Source organism: Centroberyx gerrardi, chromosome 7, assembly GCF_048128805.1.
Source record: "Centroberyx gerrardi isolate f3 chromosome 7, fCenGer3.hap1.cur.20231027, whole genome shotgun sequence".
Taxonomy (NCBI): Eukaryota; Metazoa; Chordata; class Actinopteri; order Beryciformes; family Berycidae; genus Centroberyx; species Centroberyx gerrardi.
This window is the reverse complement of record NC_136003.1, coordinates 7,041,125-7,068,991: the sequence shown is the minus strand read 5'-3', so window position 1 is coordinate 7,068,991 and position 27,867 is coordinate 7,041,125. Positions and strand designations below refer to the sequence as shown.

General features: G+C 41.0%; 1 protein-coding gene across 1 annotated transcript; it reads left to right on the top strand.

The window, feature by feature from the left end:
- The first annotated feature begins 2,889 nt into the window (after positions 1-2,889).
- Positions 2,890-27,046, top strand: carhsp1 (calcium regulated heat stable protein 1). Its single transcript, XM_071903127.1, has 5 exons — positions 2,890-3,049; positions 23,145-23,340; positions 23,578-23,686; positions 24,295-24,417; positions 26,865-27,046. Exons 2-5 carry the CDS (start codon positions 23,241-23,243, stop codon positions 27,025-27,027), a joined length of 495 nt encoding a protein of 164 aa, XP_071759228.1. The 5' UTR covers positions 2,890-3,049; positions 23,145-23,240; the 3' UTR covers positions 27,028-27,046.
- Positions 27,047-27,867: the final 821 nt, after the last annotated feature.

Below are 27,867 nucleotides of genomic sequence, written 5' to 3'. Positions count from 1 at the left end.
CACAGAATGAAAATGAATGTATCTACTTTGTGGTATATCCGACTGTTTTTGTAGATTTGGTAGAACTTTTAGACTAGATTTTCATATTGAAGAGATGAATATGGTTCCCCAAAGCAGCCAGTATTGGTGGTTGACAATTTATGAACTCCTGTAGAGTTCTGTGCACTACAAAAAAAGAAAATGTTCCACTGTGCTTTGAGAAACCAGTCCCTGATCTAACCTGTGTAGTAGTGTGGTATTTCTTAACCAGAGCCAAATAGGCTAGAATTATACATAAGGATAGAAAAGCTAATTTTACCTGTTATGTCGGCTGTTTTCAGCAATGAAAAGCTCACACTGGGTTGACATACTTTTCTTTTTTTCAGTGCTAATCCAGCATTTAGTACTGCAGAATTCTCTTAATATTTCCTCTTTAGGAAAGGAGCAACAGTGCAGCAAGTATGTAAAGTGGAACTTCCCATTGCAGCCCAAAACAAACAGGGATGTAAGTAGTGTAAATAAGACAGATAATAGATTATATGTACTCTTTGTCAATGGGAGGATGAATAGATGGTTTTTAAAACCAATGTTTTTGGTTGATTTCTCTGGTTTAACATACTGGGGTTTTTTTTATTTTGTCTTTTTTTAAAAGCCCTGTTCTCTTTTTAAGTTTGTGGGGGCAGGAAAGTTACTTTGTATGCTGAAGGTGTCTTTTCATAATTATGGAAGAGGATTAGGGCCACATGTAAAAGAATTTGAGTTTAATTCTGAGAATAAAGTCAGAATTCTGAGATTCTGAGAATAGTCAGAATTCTGACTTTTTTTTCAGAATTCTGAGATTAATCTCAGAACTCAAATACATTTTTTACATGTGGCCCTAATTCTCTTCTGCACACAATACTATCAGAATCTTGTTCATATTTTTTGTCTTTTACTGTAAGGGAATGTTTGTTTTAAGATGACGGATTTGTACACTCCATCGCAGACATTTCAAAATTGTGTTCCAATTAAGTTTGGAGAGGACTAAGTTCTTTTTTTCTAATACAAAGCTCATCCTAATAATACAAAAAAAGAATTCAAATGTGAACAGTGCGTCTTTACTGCTTAATGCCACAGATCCCAGATCGTCATGAATGCATTTCCTACTGATAGCCGCTCATAGATTTCACCGTAGAATCAGACTGAGCAGAGCATGGATTCTTTTACAAACTTGTATGCTGTGATCTCCAAAGGCATGGTTTCTTAAACTGTGGATCAGAACACAAAACGAGCTGTGGGTCCACATCTGTCGGCATGATAAAGAAAAGCAGCGTGTTTAAATGAGCCCATGGGTGTACGACTGAAACTTTCCCTTTGGGCTCAAGTTTTAAACAATTTAGAGAGTTATCTGATGATTATTATTCTTCTCCACTCTGCATGCTCTGAGCCAGCACATTTACTACCAAATATATGGAAAGTGAAGAGTGTGTCTGCATCGAGGTAGTTCATTGAAGCCAGGCACTCCGGCTACTTTGTTTTGGCATAGAGATTAAACCAGGGCAGATGTCATCTTCCTTATCGGCACAAATTATTCTCCGCATCTCCCGTTTTAGCTGTAAATCTGCAGGACAATTAGGAGATGATCATTTCTCACCAACCCCCTTTGTGTGTTAAGTTTGTCCTCTCACTGTCTCTGGGTGTCCTGTAATACAAAGTCAACATCAGTATATGTTTGTTGTACATAGTAGAATTCCAGGTTTTTACAAAATGTGATGTTGCAAAGGGGTAATGTGTGTAATCAGCACATTACATTGGGTTGACAATGAAAACTTGAACCCATGTTCAGTTCCCATTCCTTACAATAGAACTCAAATAAAAAAAAAAAAAGTGTTATGTTGCCCTCTGCCGACCATGTGAAGAGGTGCTTCACATTAACTCTGTCATATCCCAGCTGTCCTCTCCTAGCCCATGCATTCTTCTGAGTTTCACATACTTTTAATTATGTTTATTTATTCTCGTCGATTTTTAAATGCATAACAATAGTGGTTCATATTTTCTTTTTTTTAAGAATCATCCTTTTGTTTTTCTATGAGAAGACTTGATTGTTCACACATGCTTGATTATGTGTACATGTACCACACACACACACACACACACACACACACACACACACACACACACACACCAAAATGTTTGTCTTGAAGGCAGAAGAAAATAAACACATTTTTGAAATAACTGCTGGATTTTGTGTGTGTGATGGGGAGTTTTGTTCATATGAAACTGCGTATTAATTCATCATGCAATTGTTCCCTCTTGAATTTCTCTGGTAATTTGCATCTCATGCAAATTAAGGACCACATTCTCACATATTTACACCTGCTGAACAGACATAAATTATATTGAGGTTACTGTTACTCTTACTTAGACAGTTTCTCATCCACTTGTAGGGTTTTAAATGATCATGACTGACAGTAATGATGATTCACTATGTTCAGGTGAAATAAAGAAACTAATGTGAATCTATGCTGATGCCAAAAGGAACTAAGCTATAGTACATTTTAGAAAGGTACTATAAACTATATATAATATCCAATAGGAATATTATAGTGATAAAAAAAATACCATAAAGTATGATAAACTCACCATTGAGTACCACAGACACACTATAAGTCAACATAAGAATATGATAGGAATATTGCTGCCCTCTGTATTTGACAGGTTAAAACGATGTGTGATGTGTTTTAGCCCCATTTTCATTGAAAAGTGAGGGAAATCCCTTTGCGGAGTGAGGTCTTTTGTAAGAGTTACGGTATCTGTGCTTTCTTTGGGATTGAGGGCGCACTGCGGAGTCAGTTGCGGTAAAGGACACCCCCCCCCCCCCTCCCTGCGTGACGTCACCCCTTGATGGGTAGGTCACGCCCATTCAGAGCGAGAGCGAGTGAGCGAGAGAGAGACTGAATCCCACTCACATCCTACAACTTGAGGAAAAACAACTGAACAAAACTCTACTCAAAGTTTTTTTGTAACGTATATTTTACCGCTTTCTTCTTCGGCTCGAGAGGAACATTTGTCGTGAACTTGGGGGGAAAAGGTGAGTGATGCGCCGCACACTTCAAAGCCTGCATGCAAACACCATTCATGAACCAAGTGCATCAACAAACAGACATAATGTGGGATGTGCTCAGTGAATGCCATACAGTTGCTTGCTAGGTGTTTTGTAGGTTGTGGCCGCAGTAAAAGACCGTTAAATTCGAATTGAAAATACTAATTACCATTACTACATCACTACAACATTACCATATGAGTTGAACGTTTGTGTAACTGGTCATCACTTGGGTGGCATAATAGTTTATTCATATTAAGTCCAGGACAATATATTTTTGAGTCAAAAGGTTGCTCCCACAGCAGTCTTTTGGTTTCTTTTTGGTTTGACTTATTACTAGTGTTAAAGTTGACTGGTTTCCTGCATTGAGGAAAGTAAGTAACTCTTTCCTTTCCATTACGGATTGTATTTTCCTGGCAGAAGTTGGTGTTCATCATTTCCAGTGGGAGGGGAGAGGGAGCTAACATGAGCCCACAAACTGGGAAGCCTGAGAAAGTGTGTGTGTACTGCCTGTGTCATCCAATTACCTCTTCTCACAAGTCCGTGTGTGTGAAAGAGAGAGGGAGGAAGGGAGGGAGAGACTTGAAAAGGTTTTCTCAAAACACAAACCCTCATTTTGAGCTAATGAAGAGCTGGAAGAAAAGCTTCGTGGGTGTGTTGCCAAAGAGCCAAGGAGCTCCAGGATGTTGCCAGTATCTATCAGCAGCACATTAAGTCTTGGGAGGGTGTGTGGGTGTGTGGGTGTATCCGTTAACCACAGAGGAGAGGTGGAGGTGGAGAGAAAGACCTTGTTTTTGCTGCTGGGTGATTTGAGCTGGTTTAGGCCTGTTGTTGGTTGAAATAGAAAACATCAGCTGATGTGATGGGGAAGGGGTGTATGTGTGTGTGTGTGTGTGTGTGTGTGTGTGTGTTTGTGTTTGTGTGTGTGTCTGATAAAAAGTCCCGGATTTGTAATGAAGGGCAGTGACTGTATATGTGTACCTTGACACATTTTCACTCAGGATGTGGCTGGCTGTAAAAAGTCAAGGTTTTTTTCCACTTCAGAAGTGATTGCAGCTAAACTGAGGTTAGGAAGTAGTTGTTGTTCAGTGTGACACAGCCAGTCACATATGAAAGAAAGAACAGATGGATTGACAGACTGAACTAGGTTGTTATCCACAAGTCATTCCCCAGTTTGTCACAGCATGTTTTGGCTTGTTCGGGGATGCGCAGAGCCTGATAAGACCTTCTGTCAGTAAGTTCCAGGCCTTTTGTATCCATAGTTCACAAGCTCAACAGGATCTAGGCTTGCATTGACGTTTACATTTCAGGCATTTAGCTGACACTTTAATCCAGAGCGCCTGATTGTGAATGAAGCAGTAGCTTAGTAGTGAAGCTTACATCCACGTTAACTAGGGGTGTCACGATTCTCCAAATCCATGATTCGATTTGACTTTCGATTTTAAGGTCACGATTTGATTCGATTTTCGATTTAAACTTTTTTTTTTTTCAGCACTGACGGCTATACCATTGTTAGACTATCAAGTCTTGATTTGTAAAGATCAACAGATCATTGGTTTTATGCCCTGACAACTGTCATTTACATTTTTAAATTCTTCTTTAAAAAGATGGTATCAAGTGTGATATAACTGCCATATTTTTTTTTTGGAATGTACCACACTAAGGCCATATGGTCAAATTTTTTTCAAAGTTTTTCCATTTAAAAAAACACAACTTGCCCTTTAATTTGTTAGCCTACCAAATACATGGCAAGGTGATTCAGGGCGTCCTTACTTCAGTGTCAACATTCACAGTATGACAACAAAACAGATCCTTCCTATCTTGGCTAACGATAAGCTTTCAAAATACATACAAAACCTCCAGCGATTCAGCCCACACAGTAATAAGATCAGACAATAATAGTCGCCAAACAAATATGGAAAAAGTCGCCAAACTTATATGGATAAAAGTCACTGCAACCCGACCAGTCCTCCTACTGACTCTTCGGCGCACTGCCTCCTGGAAAACAGCGTCCGTCTCGGGCGGTGAGAGCCAGGTAGGTCCCGCTGTTTAGTGAAGGTGATCTTGTGTCTTGTTTTATCGAGCAAGAACAAGCGATTTCCATCAAAAGACTTCAACTCACAATGTCTTTGTAACTTTCCACTACATACGGCGGGTCAGGTTCTGTCTCACAGCACAATCTGACAGCTTCCAGAAGGTTTTAAAAGCGTGACGCTTAGCCGGCGAAGCCATTTTTACCGGTGGAGGACGACTAAACCCGGGGAAAATCAAACGTCTCAGTGTCACCAGATATACAGTATTTTCCCGTTCCGGTTCATTTTATGACAACTTGAAGTATATATAAAACAAAGCTGATAACTTGATTTTCAGTTTTTGGCACATTTTAAATGATTTAAAAATGACGGGAGCTCTAGGGCGCTATAGTGAAATATAGAACGGGCGCTCTCTAGCAGCTACGCTGTGTCGTCATTGAAATGTTTTTTTTTCTTCAGACAAGTAGGCAGGGGTGGAGAGAAAAAAACACTGGGAGAATCGTGAACCTGCTTGTGATTTCAAAGGTCGAAATCGAACTCTCATTTCGATCGATTTTCGATTTAGAATCGAAATCGTGACACCCCTAACATTAACACACAAACAGTGTTGCAGTTGGGGATGCAGCTTGCATATCTGGGTCCATTTTGTTGTTTGGTGGTGTGTTTTTCTTCTTCCCACGGATAACTGGCCAATCATAGACAACGTGACGTCACATTGAGATATTTCCAGCAGCTACAGCAGCTTGATAGTAGAAAATATTTCAGCGATATAAAACATCAGCGGTAAACGTCAGGTTTTGGTGTCAGTCAGACAGCAGCCTCAATAGGGGTCGAGAGAGATGCCTCAATGTTAAAACTAGCTAGTTATATTTATACACCCATACACCCATCTTTGATTGAAAGCAACAAGTTCACGCAAATTTACTTTTTTGGGTTCACCAAAAAAGGGTAAAAACCAAAGAGCCCAGGCATTTTATGTAAAAATTGTTTCTATGTTCTTAAAGTGACTGTATCTAATACTGGGGTCAATTCGGGTCATACTATGCACTGTTTGCCCTCAGTTGATTTTGTTATGCTAGGCGTTCTAGGCTTTTCCATGGCCCTGCAGATGCTCAGGCGAGGCTGCGGCATCATAACAAAGCCAGCGGCGTCGCCATGCCAATTTCAACACAATAATTTGTGTTTGCAAAAGCTCTACCTTTTTATATGTGTGCACTCACCATAAATGCTTGTTTTCAAACCACCTACATCACACTAATTATGCTGTTGTGCCGCATTTAAGATTGTCAAGAAGGCTAATTGCACTATTGGTGTGGCTCCACTTGATGTTGTGGTTCACAGCACAGTGGAAAAGAAGACTAGGGCCATCATGCAGAATTGTACGCATCTAGGGCTGAATGATATGGTTGAAATCAATATCACAATAATCACATGGATTTTTTTTCAATATCGATATATATCATGATATAGCTTATGTATGCAAAATTAAATGTTAAATAATCAAATTGATGTTCATGACATTGAACTGCATGGTAATGTTAGGTGCGATGTCAAACAAAACACTGAAATACCTCGATACGATTCCACTGAAAGAAACGATAATATTGAATTATTATTATATTGAATTATCATCGTTATTACATGTGATGTTGACTGCTGCTATTGATTTATTTGTGTCTGTCTGTCATGTCAGATGTGTGTTGCACAACCTAAATTCCCTTGGGATTAATAAAGTACCTACCTACCTACACTCACCATGGTTTTATGGCCATGCATTTTACAGCCGTGGCGTCAGGAGATAGAGCTTGTTTTGAAGGCCTTACATGCTGTTGTGCAATATGATCTGCTGTAATCGTCCCTGGTGAACGCTGATGGAGGCAATAAGGCAATGATAATGGAAGAGGGAGAGAGGGAGGGAGGGAGGAGAAGCTGATGCTGAGAGACGCATGGATAGTCGGAGTGTAAGACCGGGAGAGGCGACGGATAAATGGACGGTGCTTAGATGGAGAGAATAATTGGATGTGGATGAGAGGAACGAGGGCGACGGAGAGAACAGGAGGCAAGGGGAGAAGAGAGGTGCTAGAGTGATGGAGAGCGATTTAATTGAAGAAGTGAAGGAGGAGAAGGTAGACAAATAAAAGGAGAGATGGACTGATGTAGAGGAAGAGCGAGGGAGGAGACAATGAAAGAGGGAGAGGACAGGAGTTTGTTGCTTTATTGAAAATATTTCGGGAACAGAGGAATATTCTTTACTTATTCTTAGTCTTGGCACTATCTTTAGGTTTGTGACACGGGAAATTCCCACCTATTGTACTGTTGCACTTACTGTAAGTTGCCCTAGATAAGGCCGAAACAATAACAAACCCGAACACAAAGAGCAAAGGAAAAGTGTCACTGGGCAGGAGGTGACACCAGTGCAAGTCCATGGTAGCGAAGAAAGAACGTCAATGGCAGTTGGTTGGAGAGAGAGAAAAGAGGTAGTGAAAGGAGAGATGGAGCGGAGAGATAAAACAGGAGAGAAAGGAGGGAGTTATGTTGTTGTGACCTGTCCCCATCCATTCTCCTCCCCACCCTGTGTATGGTGAATACATTATGTGTTTATGTGCATGCTTGTGTGTGTGTGTGTGTGCGTGTGTGTGTGTGTGCGCTACCTAGCTGATCTGTAGCCAGTTTGTCCAAGGGGCAAATTCCACCTTCACTACTGAAATATGACTGGAATGACCCCCAGAGGCATATCTGTGCTTATCACCAGATCACTCAAGGTTATACTTAGGGAAGTATGTGTGTGAGGGGAAACCAGACAAGGTCACACTATCTTGAACCAGTACTTGAAAGCAATAACCAGTGAAATTTTCATGTAAATAAATGGCCATTTCGCAACTAAAAAAAGGTTGTGTCTCGTGTTTGCTTCTGTCAGAGAGATAAATGAATGAGTGTGTGAGTGAGCTGGTGTTGGCCATACGGTAGGTTTGTCCTACATACATAATGACTGAGAGAGAGACGGGGATAAAGAGAGACAGTGACAGGGAGGGAGAGAGGCGTGTGCATGCATGCATGTATTATAGCAGCACATATTAGGCCTACTTGTTGTGCATATCTGCTCATTCCAACTATTGTTGTCCAGTTCGGAAGAGCAAAACCCCCTCCACTAAAAGAAGCACAATCCAGTCTTTCAGTGGGCCACAGAAAAGAGGACATGAACAATACTATTAAAGGTGTCGGGTTGCACTTTGGCCAAACAGGCTCAGCTCTTGGGTTATACCTTTCAGTGTGCAGAAGAGGAAGACAAAACATAGATCAGGTTTACCGCGTTTTAGTTTTACTTCTTCTTGACCTGAGTTTTATTTTTGATGGTTCTGAAGAGAAAACAAACTAAATACTCTTTGTGTCTATCTCAGACTGTTTGTATTTTGTCTTTGTTTTTAGATCCCAAGACCAAGTAAAGTAAATTTGTGTCCCCTGCATCTTTTCATTTGATCTAACTGACCTGTCACAGGTTTATAGGTATACTGCAGCATTAATAAAGTCTTTTTAAAAGAATCCAAAAGAACATTTAAAGCTATTCTGTCCCAACTTGTTCCAGTCTTACACTTGAACACCTCAACACAATGCTTCAACACTTTTACTAAGGTAGAAGTTTGTATTTAAGACTTTTACGAATTTTATCAGGTTATTTATAGTTGAAAAGCTCTATTGCAAAACGCATTGCAAAATCATTAAGTTTAGCATTCAATATCTGTCAAACATTGATGATACAGTCTGTAAATGTGTAGGTAACCTACAGTAAGAACTTGGGTGAACTACTATCCTTTAAAGACACCATCATTACAGGCTCAAGCCGGTAAGGCTGAGATCCTTTTGTTTTTGTGCTGGTTTATTATTGGGTTTAATGTTGCGTGCCATAGTAGGCGCCACATTTTTCAATTGTGGAACAAAACTCCTCACTTGTAGACCCTGAGGTTTAATACCATTAGAGGTGTTGTATTACATTGTGAGGAAGGAGGTAGTGCTCTCTGTACAGCAGGGTGTAAACATATGGACATGGTGTAAATGAGATGTGAACATGGTGACAGTACTTCTGATAGTAGCCTGTAAGACAGGACAGGACAGGACACACACAAGATCGGGTTTCAGTGTTTATACTTGGATCGTGTGGGGATCGCTGTATTTGTTGGCCATCATGCCTGTCTGTCTGCTGCAGGTGCAGAAATACACAAATCCTGCGCAAAAGTAGGAATACTCTGATGGAATTGTGCTCTGAAAATACATTCAAATTCTGTTAAAATATACACCGTTAAAAAGGAGGTGTCATTTTCAACCTTGTGTCTAGTTTGGAGCAACTTGCATGTTAGGTTTCAAAATGTTTTAAAGCTGCAGAAGGGGAGATTTGTATGCAAAGATACACCCAAATAGCAAAGTGGGGCCGTCCCATCAGACCGTGTAATTTGCTCAAATTAAATCCTGATGCGTGGAAGTAACAGGAAGTAATGAATCTAAATTGAGTGCAAAATACAAATATTGTCTCCTAAACAGCAGTGAGCAGCGCTCTGTCCAGAGAAAGGTAGATCTTTTATCTCTCTAGTCTCTTTGGTTTCCTTTGGTATAAAGCATCACAGACTGGCAAGGTTGGTAAACATGAGCGAGCAGTGTGCAGTTTGCTGATGACACCTTACAGTATTTCTGGGTGCTGAAGTTTTACACCGTTTTCAGACAGTTACTTCTCTGCCATTTGGAGCCGCAAAAGTGTGAAGTTGCCTGGTGTAGATTGAACAACAACATATGTCGACTTAGTCTGAGTTGTTACTGGCATATCTTGTGTCACAATAATGTACGCTTGTTCCAAATTAGATGCATCAATCTAGGATGGATTGTTGTTAAATGTATTAAAAGGAATAGTACATGTTCAATATGATGTCTTTGTTGAGATGGAAGGGTGGAAATTGAACTCAACCAGTGGAGAGAGTGAATGAGAAACTGAATGTCACCCTGCCCTAAAACTCCTAAAAGAGGCAGATTCAATGTCTTCTGTTCTCCTGTCCTTTTTCTCTCTCTAGTTTGATCACTTTTTTTGGCTGGCAGTCTATCTGTCTGTCCATCTCACCCTGGTCTGTCTTTCTCTTTCACTATCTGCCACACTGTCACCTACTTTTTCAGTCTTCACATCTGATCTCTCTGGCAAAGAAAACACATTTCTGTCTGAATCTCACCAATAGGGCACCGGATACACCAGGGTCCTGGTCCTCGTTTCAATAGACTTGTAACAATTTGCCAGTGGTGTGGCACCATGACCAGTAAGTGACAGGTCACTCTGTCTTCGGCATAAAACCCCAACACGGCGGGGATAGGGAGGTTTCACAACCCACACTGTCTTAAACATTTATAGGAAAAGAGGATAAAAAAAACTTTTAAGATTCTTTCTGTGTTCCCTGTCAGTTTGCAACACATTTTGAAGTTGCATCCAATAGGGTCAGAGTGCCATACTTCTGATGAGGGGAATTGCAACTTGAGCTCCTATGCTGCCATAGAATATGAATAAGGAACCTGGCTGAAGTTTGCATCAATGATATTGAAGTCCTTATTCTCCCTTTTAACATGCTTCTGAATGATTTTCATCAAGTACCTCTTTCAGAATTGTTTGCAGTCTAATTGTCTTTTAATTAACAGGTTGTAGTTTCCATTTTTTGTGGTCAGATTACATTTATTACTCCCATCATCCCAGTGAGCATGCACAGGGTCACCCTGCCCCAGGCTTGACAAGAGTCCATTCAGTGATGATGCACATATTTCACAACCCATCACCACTGTAGAAAAATGAAAATGGGTGTTTGTTTTTTTGACATTGTGAAAGTCAGTAAACAGTTTTGAAAGAAAGAGGTTAAAGTGACACACAGACACTTGCAGGTCACATTAAGTTTTGGGTCAACTTGTTACATTTGGAGTTATCACATATCTTTCAGTGAGATTGATGATCACTAATCTGCACTGATTTCCTTACACTCGTAGACTCACCAAACTGGACATTCCCCAGACACTGGCTGAGCCTTAGATATCCTGTCCATGAATGAAAACATTTTTACAGTGCAAAAAATGGCAGTTACCAGCCCATGCAGGCTCTAATTAGCAATACCAACATCTTGTCTCATTGTAGACCAACAATGCTGAGGAGGAGAGAGGAGCTGTTGTCATTTTTAGCCAGTGAGCTGGGTCCGGTGCCAGATGAGACACTCTGTTGTTGATACTGCTGCAACAAACACCCCATTGATTCTCAACAGAGGGGATCTCTCTCTCTCTCTCTCTCTCTCTCTCTCTCTCGCTGATGTGTTTTCCTTCTTTTCATCTCTCTCTCTTTCTTAACTCTGTGTCTCTTGCTCTCTGTTGCCCTCTCCATTGATGTTTCTCTATCTTGCCCTTTTTCCCTCAGAACACCATGTTTTTGGCAGCATCAACTCTTCTCGCTATACAAAAAAGCCTGTTGTGTTTTTCACTTGTTGGTGTTGCTGATCTGTATCTGTGAAGCCACTGCAGAATGGGTCTTTGGATTCTGAATGGCTCCCAGAGGCTCTAAAGTAATCTCACTTTCCTCCGGTCAATGGCATTGCAAGCAACTTGAGACACATTTTGTCTCTTTGGTCTGAGACATTGTATCCTTGGATTCAAATGTCCAACAACTCTAAAGTAAATTCTATTCCCTCTTCAGCATTTTGGTGTGACTTGTGGCTCGGTCACCTTAGTTCAGTAGCCTAACAAGAGGCAAAAGAATCAATAATTCCACTCCTTTCCTCAGATTTTTATCGTCTGATGTGTGTAATGCCTCTATTAGCTAGTGGATAACTACAATGGATTGTAATAAGAGAAAATTATTAAATTGTCTAAAACATCAAGAGCCGCCATTTTGCACCGATATTGAAAAATCATACAGGGAGAAATCCATCGTAGAAGAGGAGAGAGACCAATTTCTCTACCCACGGTAGCCTCGATAGACCAGAATGCAATGCAGCCACAAGACATGATGTGTTTTGAGTGGTTTAAGAGTGCAACTCTCACTTGTTCTTGATTGAAAAAATCTGTCGCTCTGCTGTCACCACTGCTCTCTCCACCTACACGTATAACACATAGCTGAAACGATCAGACAGACACGTTCTCTGGGGTTGTCGAAAGGCATTCTGGGAAATTTAGGAAATTGCTAACTGAAGTAGAAGTGGAGAAGGCAGAATAAGGGAAAGTGGGTACACATTGTAAGAGTATCTGAAGGTGGAATTTTCCTTTTAATTTTCAATCTTCTTCTAACATCATGCTGGTCTTATTACCATCATGATGTTTTGCCCCAGATTGGCTCCTGTCTCTTGTTGGTCTAATGATCTGCGGTGTCTTTAGTGCTGTAATGGCTCTGCAATGGTTCAGCACAGCCGCAGTTTCCTCAGTCTAATGCAGTGTAACATTATGATGGAAACAATCCTGTAAAGCAGTGGCTGTCAACCTTTTTGGTACTGAGACACAGAGCCTTATATTATCATAGCAGAGGGCTAGCTTGCACAATGAGTTGCATGAAATTTCCCAAATTGCATTAAGCTTGAATTTCCTCCTTTAAACTGGATTTATTGAACCAAATGCAGTAATTTTGCTTGACATTGACATTCACGACAAGTGAAGCAAAGCACCCTCCTCAGGATGCATTCAAATTATCTGTTATCTTTCCTTGTAACTTTTTATTGGACGTCACAAGCAAATGTTTCTGAGGAAAGTTAAGGGACAGTTGCAAAAGAAGGATTTTTTTTTTGTTTTGTTTTTTAATATCACAACTTTTGTTCACTCTTAGAAAGAATGTGTCATATTTAACACACTTTTGTGTATTGTTTGTGTGTAGTTTGGGACAGCACACATTTGTGTTTCTTTTCTACAAAACATATGTTCGTAACGAATGTGTACGAAAAACATTTAACAGTGTATACCAAGAAGCAAAAGACTTCCAGTATCCACAGACCCCCTGAGGATTGTAACCAAAGATTGAGTTTTAAGAGAGCACCAAAACAACTAAATCATAGTTAAAGCATTTCCCCTCTCCGGTGATTGGACAGGATGAGACCTGGCTACTTCCTGCTTCCTGCTGTATCCAGTAAATAGTAATCATCCCCCCTGGTTATGACACCCTGAGGAGAGGACCAAAGGATGACATAGGAGAGAAGGGGAGGAAAGATCAATTTGTTATCGCTAATGATATAATAGTAGAACAATATCATATATATTTAAGACATAAAAAGCTGGTTGAAGGCCAGGGATGCATACAGAGTGTGTGTGATCCTGTGCATGTGTGTGTTTGTGTGTCTTGACATCATTGTAATAAGAAGATGGGCGGAGGAGGAGAGAGAGATTGTCTATGTGCCTCCGTTTTATTCTTTAGCTTTGTTTCAAGTCGGCTGAAAGGAGTTTAATTTCCATTCATTCAAAGGTAAATAAAAAAAAAGAGGTAAATATAGTTTGATCAAAGGCTCTGCTGTGACTCCTCACTCCTGTATGAATAAATCATCTATTCAAATGAACTTTGATTTACATGTATGAAGTGAATCATTCTCATCCATAGAATTACAACAGATAGACTGCACTTACTGGTGGATCATGGTAATCTCTGTTGTAGAAGTATGGATAATTCAGCGACTTTAGTGCTAGATTTAGCTACTTTTCAGCACCCCCATATTGAATTTCAATATATCGTCCCATCCCTACTTGCTTGTCTATTGCAAAGAGGTCTGAGGATCTGACATTGCTTCCCATACACAAGAGCTGGGGGGCTGTAGCAAATATATAAATATGCAAATTAGCGTATGACATCATCTGACGCCTTCTAGCAACTTTTTCGGCAGCCAATAGCTACTTAAATCCTCATTTATTTTACATATCAGATATTTGAAGGGGCATTCGTATGACTGAAAGACGGGAGACATCACACTGACGCACACTGGAGGGTGAGTCATCAAAGTGTAAGATCGCGACCGTCTCTTACTGTCATGCACTCAGCCAGTTAGCCCTCCCCCGACAACACATTTGCACTTGCACATGCACACACATACACACAGATACACGCCCACACTGACTTTTAAGCACACGGACAGCTCATATAATAGGTTCTCTGTGTTTCAGGTTAAGGCTCTCTGCTTTTACATGACGAACACATACTGCCTCTATTGTCAGTCTGTAAATATTAAAAGGAAGCAGCAGTCGCTTTCCCACTTGAGCACTCTCTCTCTCTCTTTCTCCCTCTCTTCCTGTCTTTCTTTCTTTGTATTGTATCTCTCGCTCTCTCACTCTCTCTCTCTATCTCTCTCTCTCTCTCTCTCTCTCTCTCTCTCTAGCCTTGACACTACCAATCCCCTCCACCTACTCATATTTTCAACTGCTCAACGATGGACCGACCATCCGCTAAACGCTTAAAGGCTTCGTTCTCGAGCCAAAAAAGCAAATGATTATTATTACAGTATTATTATTACAGTATTTAGCATTATAATATATACTCTCTTCACTTGACGTTTGTTGGATCTCTGCTATATTTATGCAGCTTACTTGTCTTGATTAGAGGCCACCGTAGCTCAAGGGGACCGAAGGAAGTTTTTGGTGTTCAGTATAGTCACTGGTGGGAAATCTTTTCAGCGCACAGAATCAAAACTTAAGAGCGAAATACAAAAGTGTCTCCTAAACAGCAGCGAGTGAGCTCTCCATCCAGAGAAAGATAGAAGTACAGAAGTCCTCAAAATCCGAGAGTTACCTCCCAAAGTTGCTTAAATGCAGCTAAAAGGGAGACTAAAGGGGAAATTCTTTTCACCTGGAGTTTGTTTCACCTAACCCTTAAACAGTAAACCCCTTGCACCCTGTGTTTCCCCCTAAATTTCCCCTTAAGTAGCTTCAAAGTTAGAAAAAACAATTTTTTTTTACTGTACGAAAATGTCACATACATATTCTGTATCTGCTCATTCCAACGCTTCATTGAAGCTACAGCACGCTTATATTGAGTGAAATACTTAAACTCAAGACTCAAGATTTATTTGTAGCTGCACCATTACATCAAATGGAAAAAATCTAGACGTCTTGTGCATCTTTTTCTACACATTTCCCTGTAATTCAGCATGACATATTTGGTATCTTTGGAAACCTTGGGATCTCGACTAGAATTTAAAATGAAGTTCTGTGGGTTTGAACAAAGCTGGGACTGGAAGGGTGGAAGAGATTTTTAAGGAGAGGGGAAACAGAGAAGGGAACGTTTTGTCTTCTATCACCTGGAGAAGGTTGTCGCCCCGCAGTAGCAACTCTCCCACGCTGACTGCAGCCTGGAACAAAGAGTTCCTCCAACCTCTCATTACGGGAGACTCCTCTAGATCGAGAGAAGAGGCAGGAGATAAAGGGATGGAGAGCGGAGGATAAAGAGGTGAAGCGAGAAAGAGGGGACGACGCTGATCTTGTTAGGAGTTTCGGTTCCTCACGCGGTCACCCTGTTCTGTTCCCTCTGTCCTTTTTGTCACAACTTTAGTGTCCTCTTCTGTGTGTTTTGAACTACACACTAATGGCTACTGTGTGTGTGTGTGTGGTGGGTGTGGGTGTGTGTGTTTGCATGCGTGCTTCACCTTAACCATCTCAGCAGACCAGGATAGCCTGTTCAGCAACATTTATTGGCATTTAACAGTGAGGGCCATATAACTATGAGCTAGTGAAGGTTAACAGATTGACAGTCAATGGATAACAGACCCGCGTCAAATAGTATTCTCAAATACACTGAATGTACCAAATATTAGGAACGCTTACTCTTTTCATGAAGCACACAGATGAGGTAAATCCAGCTAAAAGCCATTATCCCTATATATATTGATTCCCCTTATTAAATCTAAGCCAATCACAAAGGAGGAGATGGAGATAAAGAGAAGCAGAGAGTTAGAGAAGCTTTGAGACAACTCGGATGTGGATTGTGCAAAAGGGCAAAAGCTCAATATCAGGAAGATGTCATATTATGTAAGTCATAGTTTTAACCTGCTTGGAGTACCAGATGGGTGGGGCTTGCCACATATGACAGTACAATGACAGCAATTTTGCAGCACTATTGTGATTTACAACTTTTTTCTACACTATCTCAATTGTCCTGATGCACTCAACCCTACCCATCTTCGGGATTATCTTCATGGGAATCATGCCACAGACAGACATTGTCACTGGATGGCAGGAAATTACACCAAGTTCAATTTATTTAAAGTGCATTATCACAAGTCCCAACGCACTTTACCAAAGATACATTTAAAAGAGCAGTAAAACAGCTTATATCACATATAATATAATATCATATCAGAAACAAGGGGAGAAAGAGAAATTTAGAAAGGACAGTAAAAACAGCTCATATCACATTGAATATGATATAATGTCATATAAACAAGGATGAAACAATATCTGGAAATAAAACAGTACATAAGGAAGAAGAATGCTATATGATATTGGATATCGGACCAGCTAGACTATTTAGGTTACATCATAGAATTTAGAGAGTATGTTTTAAGTTTTGCCTTAAAAACAGAAACTTAGCAGCATTCAGCTAGTGGCTGGTGGTTTGATTGTCGGTCTAGCTTGTAACCAGTCATAGTCTTGAGGTTCTTTTCTACCAATTTGTCTTGTGAAAAAGGGAAAGTTTTATGTAAATTTTGGAATCCACCTGTCACTGTGGCTGATTGGCAAAAAGGTTTTTCAGCCCTGTACAGAACAATTAAAAAAAAACACTTAAAAGTCACATAGGAGCTGGAAAAATGATGATGATATCACTCAACAGCTAGCTATAGGTGTTACAGTGGCTGATTGAAATTTACCCAGCATCTATATTCATTTTGGGTGAAAAACATAAACTTAAGTAAACTATTCAGTATATGTGTCATCATTTTGTCAACCAAGGACTTAATTTACCTTCTGTCCTTTAGAAAGCACTCCTCACTGAAACTTAAATCTATCATTCTCTCTGCATCTGCCCACTCTTGTTTTTCTTCCTCTCCCATTCTGTCTCTATTCATCTCACTTTCTCTGGCCTTCTCTCTCCATGTCTCTCTCTCTCATGCTTTCTCCAGCAGTAACCTCTCAACAGGATGGGAGGTGAAAGGACTTCCTGCTATACAGAACCACATTCAACAGTTGAAAAGAGTGCGTGCGTGTGCGTGTGTGTGTGTGTGTGCATATACATGTGCTCCTTCCTTTGCCTTCACCCACTGTCTCTCTGCCAGGTCTTTTGTCATTTTCTTTGCTGTTTGGTATGAAATCTGTATTTGTGTGTATGCGCTGTAACCCTCCCATTATTTTGATGATGTCAAGTCAGATGAATGTGTGTTAAATGGCCGGGATCACACTCAATCTGTAATGTATTTCTACTTCTGCCAACTATGTATAGAGATCCACATATCCCACGGTGCAAACATACTGAGATGAAACTAACTCGTGCTAACTACCCAGTTCTTCTTCTTCTGTTTATTCCAAACAAACCAGAAATGTAAAACGCATTGCTTCCCGTGCGGCAGAGGATTTTTACCGGGAAAGAAATACCAGACACCGGCTGTTTAGAACAGCCAATGGAATAAGCAATATAAAGTAGCGAAACAGACATTTAATTATATGAAAATGTCACTGATTAGTGGAGTTGTTGTTGTTTTGTTTCTGTGTGAATGCAGCTTTAGATGAATGGGCCCGGTCTGGGAGTGGGTGCCAGACTGAAGCACTACACCACTAAATGGAGTCTGGATGCTTTCATGAAATGCATCATCCTGCTAGAGGAGAGGCTGGATGTAGCTAGCATCATACAGTACAATACCCCAGCACATGATCTGTTTGTCTCAGCAAAGCCGTGTGTGTGGGTGTGTGAGCAAATGTATGCATGTATGTTTGTGTGTCTGATTAAATGTGTGTGTGTGTGTGTTGTGTCCCATTGGGCTGGTATTTGCTGTATCAGCAGGATCTCTGGGTAGCGTGGTGGTCAGAGAGCACTAGCATGGAAAATTCCATAGGACACTAGAGGACCGGCCTTACTCTGTGTGTGTGTGTGTGTGTGTGTGTGTGTGTGTGTGTGTGTGTGTGTGTGTGTGTGTGTGTGTGCGTGTGTGTGTGTGTGTGTGTGTGTGAGAGAGAGAGAGACAGGGGATAGAGAGTCAGATCCATGTTTATATAGAAGGCAATGAAAAGAAAAGAAGTCATTTATTTGTTGTTACCAAAGCCCCAGATCCACCTTTTATAATAGTCACTGTTATAGTTAGTACAATAGGTGCTGATACACAATACAGTACAGGCAGTCAGACAGATTGATGTTGTTCATAACAAAAATACTTCACACACTTCAACCCAATTATGACTTTGTTGTTTTCATCTTTTCTCTGTGTTCTCTCACAGCTTACATTTCTGTATTTACTATATTTTCAAGTAATAGTAGTTTTCTGTAATTTTGGATAGGTGTTTGTGTGTGTGTGTGTGTGTAGTGTAGGTGGGTGGGTGGGGAGGTATGGGTGTGAATGGGAGTTTTTTATATAATATTTTGTATTAATTGTGGATATAGGGTGTTTCCTTTTTTTGCTCTGTGGGTTTTCATGCATGATGTTTAATTAAAGAACAATTGAAGAATCTCTCTCTCTCTCTCTCTCTCTCCTCTGCCTTCTGGTAGATTACCAACCACATGCAAACTAATTATCACGAAATCCAGTCATAACAACAGTTTGTGTAACAAGAGTGGTTTCATGAAGGAAATGTTTTTGTGTGTGTGTGTGTGTATGTGTGTGTGCGCGCGCACTGGGTTGTTAGTGTGAAGTTCTGTGAAATTCTATAATGTTCCTAGTCACTCATGACTCACAAGGATTTGATCTAACCTGCTCTGTCTCTGGTCTGAATGAAATACTGTGATTTTGTAGATTAATAATCCATACAGATGATTAATTTTGTTGGATTAGCCTCCACAATAACCCATATTCTTGGTTTGATGTTGAATGTACAGTATTTTGTCAGCAAAATGGCAAGAACTCAAAACTAAGTGTGTTAATAACGGAAAGCAAGTATTCCCCTATCAAAGATATTTTATGACTATTTATGCTTGTAATTTAAAGTCATCAAATACAAAAAAAATGGATGAGATCATTACTTTTGAAGAAAGATAGAACAAGCAGTGTTCATTTCTGAAACACTTTGGGGGGGAAAAAATCATCACCTGAAGTTCATTGTTAAATATTATACTATAACTTACATGAGTAGACTGACAACAGTAGTACAATTTAGACAACTTTTCCTCTAAAATACAAACAAGTGTTTAGGATGAATGTTTTTTATCAAGATAAATGAACTGCAAGTCTGCACTAGAACCAGAACTGGGAGCAAAACAGACTGGGACATTTTTTCAATGTCCTCCTTGTATGTTACCCAAGAGGAAAATTAGACAGCAGCTGTAACGTCAACAGAGCAATTGTGGTTTGAAATCCCACTCTATAACAGTTTTGTGTGTGTGTGTGTGTGTGTGTGTGTGTGTGTGTGTGTGTGTGTGTGTGTCCATTTTCCTAAACAGATTCAATAAGTGGTTGCAGCTTTCTGTACAATAGCCTTAGGTGGCCTTGACTCCTGAACACACACGCACACACACACACACACACACACACACACACACACACACAGTTTATCATCTCCAGCCTTCTCACATTCTTCCTCTCCTTATCTTCAACTCTTTCCACTCCTGCCCTTTTATCTCCATGTTTTCCATTTTACACGTCTCAAATGACTCAGCTTTTCTAATTACAGCCTTTTTGCATATTATTGTAATGCAAAAATAATATATATATATATATATATATATGTATATGATCTATCTAATATGGGCTTACTGCAAGTCATCAGTGCTTCTTTTTCTCTGTGTAAAACCAAACAGATATTTTGGACATGTATGAACGACTGATTCACATATACATTCCTCATTTAGATCAGTCTAACCAAAACTCTAATCCTAATTCTAATTTTCCAAACTGTTTTTCTTGGCGGTAGAGCAAAAATTGTAAAGTACTTAAAGGGGCATTAAGCAATCTTTCTATCTATTTAATTTTATCGACCTCTATTGGCGACCAGTAGGAATTGCAACAACATCAGTAGAACTAATCTCCTCCTACATAATTCTCTGTCTCAGCCCCTCCGATCCCCTTGAGCTACAGTGGCCTGTGACTGAGATAAACAATAAAGTCAAAAACTATACGGTGTAATAAATAAAAGTTCAATGACGACAAAGTCTGACTGTGGAGAATTGTGTTTATTTCTGAGCCACAAATCTTTCTAGCAACGGCATTGGCTGCTAGAATATAAACAACAATTTAAAAATGTCATTACAAAGTGTAAATAATATAATTTAGATGGACAGCTTGTGAAATTGTGATGGTCAGGTGTCTCATATGTGATTACTACAGCAGAATAACATGGAGCTAATATCATATCATTCATTATCAATATCTCGTCCCATCCCTAGTGAAAACCCTACTTCCTTACTTATTGCCCCTTCTAGTAAACAAGCAGTAAAAAGTGGGACTTCTACACCGGCTAAATCTGTACTCGCCCTGTCATGTTTTGCAAGCCTCCCTCATGCATTATCTTTTACTTATCGGCCACTTTTCCATTTCCGTTTCACTTTTCCCTCTCTCTCCCTCTCTCTCCGCTCTCTTTCCCTGCTGCTGTTCTCATCCATCTATTTTCTCTCCAATCCTGCTCCTGTTTTTGTCTCACTGTGTTGTCTTTCCTGTTTTATTCAAGTGTACTCATTCACAGATTTTCAACAGGATGATCATTTCAGCTGAAAACACTTGCTGATTTTGTGTGTGTGTGTGTTTTAAGTTCCCCATTAGCTAAAACTAAGCTGCAGCTATTCCGTCCCTGTGACCAAAATTACCTTCATTGCTCATGTCCTTATGCCATTTCCTCTTTCATACGGGCATAAATAAACAATTCAAATGTGTGCATGTGCTAGCCAACCCATTGGTGTGTGTGTGTGTATGTGTGCGTGTGTGTGTGTGCATCCATGTGTGCAAGCAAAATTATTTGACTGCAACCTCAGTGTTTGTGTCCTTGTGATTTAAGTGTGTGTGTGTGTGTCTGTGTGTGTGTGTGCATTGACAATGTAAACCCTGCCTCCATCAGTGAGTGTGTTGTCCAGAGATGCTGTGATCAGATTAAGCCCGTGTTTATTGTGTTAAGACGGTTCACAGTGCAGCTGCTCAATAGCCACCAGCAGAAGACAAGGTTGTTCTGGGCAGCTCCCAGTGTGAATGTGTGTAACTGTATGAATGTGAAGCAGGCTGGTGTATAATAATATAACATTTGCTGAGTAAATCTGAGTAAAGCAGTTCTCTCCCAGAACATTAGGAGATAAGAGAGTAAGAGAATAAGAGAGAAAAAAAAAGATAATATCTGCGTAGTTGGAGATATCAGGACTGGTTTTCTACCTTCAGAGGAAGCCGTTTGCAGCCTTTAATTCTTGCACGGTATGAAAAGCAACTTGCACAGACTTGAGAATTGCCCGAGGAAGGTAATCCATCACAGTAAACACAAAACCTTAATTTGGTTTTGCGAGAATTTCTGTTTTATTGCTGTTTCATTGCACCCGACTTGAGCGTTTTCATATGCTGCGTTATGTAATATGTTACGCTCTGCCTGCTGTCAGTCACCTGACACCCACAGGAAGAAATGAAGTCTGCCAGGAAAACAAGTCGCCTTACAAACTTTATTGTCACGTCACATGTCTTTTTAATTATGGGTGTCTTTGTGAGCCTGGAGAGCAGTTAACTTAAAGCTAAGTTTTACATTGTAAATGTTAAACCAACTAAAAGTGAGTAAATGTTAAAAAAATTCTAATTGCATATGGCATGCATTGCAAAATGATTGTGGCAAATGTAAACTAGATATAGACAGTAGAAAGTGGGCTATAACTTAAATTGATACCAGTATTCTCCTTTTGAAATAAATTCTCAATTTAATGCTTTAATTGCTCCGTGCAATGACGGGTTTCTTTGCACTTGCTTTTCTTAGATTAACACAGAACAGAGTTAGTAGTTCAGTAGGCAAAATATGTTTTGTTTTTCATCCTATCTGCTTTAGTAAACATACTTGGACACTTCATGTCCCTTAATGTCCTGGTATCTTTTTCCCTCTACTGCCGATTGATCATTTCAGAACTTTAATTAGCTATTGAGTCAGAAACAGGCTCATTTTGCCAGCTTTGTTTCTTTATTTTGATTTTTTAAATTGGCCTTAAAGGAATAGTTCACCCAAAAGTGAGGTTTTTAGGTGAACTATTCCTTTAGATTTAGTTCCAGGTAGCATTAAAAGTCTTAAATTCGGCAATCCCCAGGCCAGTGTGGAAAATCTGCCCTGCCTTCTCTCTACAGCTGTGGAAATACTGTCGATTAAGGCTCTTCACCCCCAGATCCTCCAGTATCGCTGCTCACTGACCTGCTTCTGCTGCCTTTGTTGCTCTGTTTGCTTTTATTATATTTGTTCAAACGTCAACCCAATTCTCTCTCTACCCCTCTCTCTCTCTCCCCCCCCCTTTCTCTCTGTTGCTCTCTCTTAATAATATCCCAGTAATGGATGGGGAAGAGATAAATGGAGGTTTTCTATTCTGCCTCTCCCTAATTGGTTGCTAGTGATGTAATGGCTGATGATGTAAGGCCAGGGCCTAGGTGAATGAGGAGTCTGTTCTCTCTCTCTCTCTCTCTCTCTCTCTCTCTCTCTCTCTCTCTCTCTCTCTCTCTCTCTCTCTCTCTCTCTCTCTCTCTCTCTCTCTCTCGGGTCGCCGCGGTGCCCCGGCTGCCCTCTGATTGGTGTTGCCATGGTAATGATGGTTCTGAGAATGTTGCTCGCAGGTCACTGATTCGGCAAAGGAGGGGAGGGGGGGGTCCAGGGGTGACAGTACTGAAAACAAGTCATGTTGTTAAGTGATGCTCAGCTGATGCTCTCATATCAGTGTGTGTGTGTGTGTGTGTGTGCTTGCGATGAATTCAAAGCCTTAACCAAATCTCCCCTTCTCCTCTTATCAGGCCTTTCGCAAACTCTGCTGTGTTCCCTCCTGAGTGCCCCTCCTCCTCAACTCCCACCAGTGTTAGCTTCCGCCCTTCGACCCCGCCTCCTCCATCATGTCCTCTCAGGCCACGCCCATCCAGGGGGCGCGACCCGTGACCCCTCCACTGCGCTCCGCAGGCTCCCCAGGTTCTCACATTTCTCCACTGTCTTCAGGTAAAAGCTTTTTTTTTTGTTATGTCTTATGATCAAATGATAGGAGACTTTCTGACTTCACATTGACAGGTGATCTCTGGGAAGAGCAGTGCAGAAACACCACAGCAATGAGCACCGAGCAAAGACGTCACCAAAATCCAACATAGAAGAATCTTGCGTATTGCCACTTTAACTCTGCATTGATTGTTTGTTTGGACTTTATTGTTGATGGAGTAACAGGGTGTTTTCTCCCACCAGGGGCCCTGCGGCCTCCAGCCTGCAGACACAGAGACCGCTCACCTTCCCCCATGAGAGGCTACCTCATCCCCAGCCCCCTGCCCACACGCAGAAACAGGACCTGCTCAGCGTGAGGACACACACACTCATGCAGAACCATATGGGATGAAACTTGCTGATCAGCCAGTCATAGCAGTGTCTCTTTAGTAATGGCTAATGGGACCTTTCCATTATTTAGTCGGGTACCTATAGGCTGTAGCTGATGAAATAATGGATTGGGTTGGGTTATTGGACGAATACATGGGGATTCAGTCTGTCGCCAGTGTAAAATCTCTTTTGTGTGTGTGTAAATTACCTTGTTCTTTGGCAAGTTCTCACTTATTCTCATGGGTTTTGTCATGCAAATGCCACCATATTCATCAGTTCTTTTTCTTGACTGCAAGGACTTTTAAGATAATTTAAAATGTAAAAATTCCCCTCCCTTGTGCATTTAAAAGCTACAAGTCATCACACATACACCGCTATATATGATAATGATTGGTTGACAGGAGGATGTGCACCGTCCGACGCTTATGGCTTGTCGAGCAAGCAAAGCAGTTTTATCTGCTAGCCAAGCAAATAGCTTGTTATATGTTCTGCTAAAGCAGGGATTAATCAATAACGGGTGGATATGACTGCTGTGATGATACATTTACAGAGTTTGACTCCCTTCCTCCCTCCCTCCCTCCCTCCCTACAGGACGGCTCGTGCGTCGGAGGGTCCGTTGTTTAGTGGTGTGTGTAAATGTTTTTCCCGCTCCAAAGGGCATGGCTTCATCACACCGTCCGATGGGGGCAACGACATCTTCGTCCACATCTCAGAGTAAGGGTGTGTGTGTGTGTGTAGGGGCCAAAAGTGTGTGCGCTGGTAGATGTGTACTTATGTGTTGTGGGGACAGAAGTGTTTGTGTGTAGGTTGATGTGTGTAAGTGTGCTGAGGAAGTCGTGTGTGTGTTCTTCTGAGTGTAGGAGGTTGGATGTGTGTAGGTGTGTGTGTTCTTGCACTTGTGTCCTTGTGTGTTAAATGTGTAATATTTACTCAGGAGTGGGCCAAGGCTGTGTTTTTGTTGTTGTTTGAAGGCCCTCTTATCACGCCAAAGTCCATTCAAAAATCGGGAAATTTGTTTTTGCCTTAATTATCGGCAAAAACACACATGGGAAAATAGAATTTGTGACTTTATTACTAACCGGTAGGGTGTTCTGGTAAATTCGGCATGTATATAATCCTCTAAACAGCTCGATTTTTACCACCTTTTAAAAATGTAATCACACAACAGGTAGTTTAAGCCAAGCCATCCGATTTATCATTAATGCCAACCAGATGATGCCCACGGCTCTTTATTGACTCCTGTAGTAAGTAGGCAGCTAGATAATGATCTTTCTGGTTTCTCCTGGGTTTTTTTTATTCATACCTATGTATACTAGTATGAAGTACACTCTTACACAGTACACATGCCTTGGTAACTGTTGCATAAAAGCCATAATATCCTTGAGGACAACCTTCACTGTGATTATGGGTACTTCAGTGCTGCAGACGGTGCCTTGAATCTGTTGTATAATTACTGTAATAGAAACTGTGAGACATACTGTCAGGGTAATGGCTCTGACCATGGCACTTTTTACTATTGCTGCCAATGATGGTGATGTGGAAACTGAAGCTTATTCTACTGCTGCACTCTTAAGTCTAACTTTGGATCATCAGGTCATTTTTTAAACTTCAAAATGTAAATGCAAATATTAATGATTGAGCCATTTACCTCAATTCTTTATCAACCGGTTGAATATGTGTGTGTCGAGAGAAGTGTGTGTGTGTGTGTGTGTGTGTGTGTGTGTGTGTGTGTGTGCTGCTGTGGGTGTAATTGGAGTTGGACAAACAAATAAAGCCGCTTTCCCCTCTTTGAATAACGAGTCTGCCCTTCTCATTTTCAGTGAGTAGGTGTTTATGTGTGTGTGTGTATGTGTGTGAGAGTGAGAGAGAGAGAGAGAGAGAGAGCCACTTCAGATTTCCTCACTGTGTCATCAGAGTTGCAGGGCTCTGTGTAGGAGTAGAGGGAAAAAACACACACACACACACACACACACACACACACACACACAGGGATAGCAGTGGCCTCAGGAGTGTGTAGGAGGACAGGAGAATATCTGATGACCTTCACCAGGTTGCCTTTGTTATCACCCACAAGCTTCAAACATGTCGACGTCAGCAACGCTCACACACACGCACACACACACACACGCAAGAACACAGGCAAACACAGTGGCACAATGTAAACTGTAAATCAGGATGCAATATAATCGCTCACTCTTTATTTCTGTCTTTCTGTCTTAGAGAGTCTGTTTGTGTCATTCTAGTCACAGTCCCTTTCCTTTATAACCTGCCAAAAGGAAACTTGCAAGTCTGTGTGTGTGTGTGTGTGTGCGTGTGTGTGTGTGTGTGTAATCAAGGTTGATGGCAATGGAGAAGGAAGCGAGAAAGAAAAGGAGAGAGACTAAGAAAGGACAGAAAGAAGGAAAAAAAAGGGTGGGAAGGAAAGAGAAAGAAAGTGACGGAAAGAAAGGAAGAGTGACGCAAAGGAAAGAAAGAAAATGACGGAAAGAAAGGAAGAGTGACGCAAAGGAAAGAAAGTAAGTGACGGAAAGAGTGACAGAAATAAGTAAAGAAAGAAGGAAAGGGAGCGATAGAAATAAAGAAAGAATGATAGAGTGACAAAGTGACAAAAAGAAAGCAATGGAAAGAGAGTGGCCAAAAGAAAGAAAGCATGAAAGGCAGTGATGGGAATAAAGAAAGAAAAAGAAAGAGTTACCAAAAGAAAGAAAGAGTGAGAAAATGACTGAAAGAAAGAGAGTGAGTGAAAGAAAGCAACAGAAATCAAGAAACAGTGATGGAAAGAAAGTAACAGAAAGAGTGACAGAAAGAAAGACTGAAAGAAAAATAAAGGAAGAGAAAAAGAATTCCTGATGAAAAAAAACATCAGAATCACTTCAATGTCTTTTCAATGTCTACTCTCTTCCTCTCTCTCCCTCTCTTTTTCCCTTCCCCTCTCCCCATCCCTCCCTTCCTTCCCATCTTTCCTTCCTCTTTCTCTCCTTTCCCACTGTTTTTTTTAAACCACTTTTCCTCTCTCCTATCCTCTTTCCCTTCCTCTCTCCATTGCTCCCTCTACCCCTAAAATCCCCTCTTAACCTTTCCTCTTTACCCTCTCCTTCCTCCCTACTCTTTTCTTTTTTTAACCCATTTTCTCTCCTTTTTTTCTCCCTCTCCTCCTCCAGCATCGAGGGCGAGTACGTGCCGGTGGAGGGCGACGAGGTGAGCTACAAGCTGTGCTCCATCCCTCCCAAACTGGAGAAGGTCCAGGCGGTGGAGGTGGCCATCACCCACCTCAAGGCCGGGAGCAAGCACGAAACCTGGGCGGGGATCGTCATCAGCAGCTGAACATCGCCACGGAGATCTGGGTGGGGTGGGTGGGGGGGTGATGGAAAGGGAAGGGAAGGGAAAGAGGGAGGGATTGAAGTGAGGAGGTGAGGAGATGCAGGAATGGAAGGGCGAGTTGAACGGAGGATGAGGGAGGAATTGTGCGAAGACGGTACAAAGTTCCGAGAAAAAGGAAGAAAAGGGTGAAGAGAGGGAAGTGATGGAAGGAGGGATGATTGGATGGAGAGAATGGCAATGGGGGTTTGGGATGGGGTCAGTGATGCCACCATTTTGCCTGTTTTTCAGCTTTGCAACGTTATTATTCATCACCATTTAACACTTGGAGACAGCCAGAAGTGTCGAAGGGGGCAAAGATTTGGGTTGCTGAGAACATGGTTGGTTTGGGAATCTGGGCTTTTGCCACACTAGTGTGTTATTTCCTGCTTTTCTTTCTGATACTCGGTGTGTCTGTGGAGGGTGAGGGAGAGGTGGAACGAAGGAGGGATGAAAGCGGAAAGATCCCACAGTTCACTTGTGTTGACGTGTGGGAGACTTCCTTTACGCTTCCTGGGAAATGGGTAGGCCTTTTTGGAGAAGGGTATGGTTGGTTTGAGTGGCAAATGAATTTATCATTATAAGAGATGTTTGTCATTTAAAGCTTAGATTAGTTGATTATTTTGTGAGACACCCCATTGGCCTTATTCATATGGTGGCCATTTTGAACACTCAGGCTAGGAAACGCTACCCGGATGATTGCCATTTAAATAAAACTAATGTTACTTCAACACAGAAGTGAGGACTTCAGCTAGACCCAACAGTTATCAAATTAGCAGCAATCTCAGGAACAACAACCACAACATC

Excerpts from the sequence above, each read along its gene's own strand:
- carhsp1 (XM_071903127.1), top strand. The coding sequence starts at position 23,241 with ATGTCCTCTCAGGCCACGCCCATCCAGGGGGCGCGACCCGTGACCCCT. Across the intron at positions 23,341-23,577 it reads CATTTCTCCACTGTCTTCAG|GGGCCCTGCGGCCTCCAGCC; the intron begins GTAAAAGCTTTT and ends TTCTCCCACCAG. Across the intron at positions 24,418-26,864 it reads ATCTTCGTCCACATCTCAGA|CATCGAGGGCGAGTACGTGC; the intron begins GTAAGGGTGTGT and ends CTCCTCCTCCAG.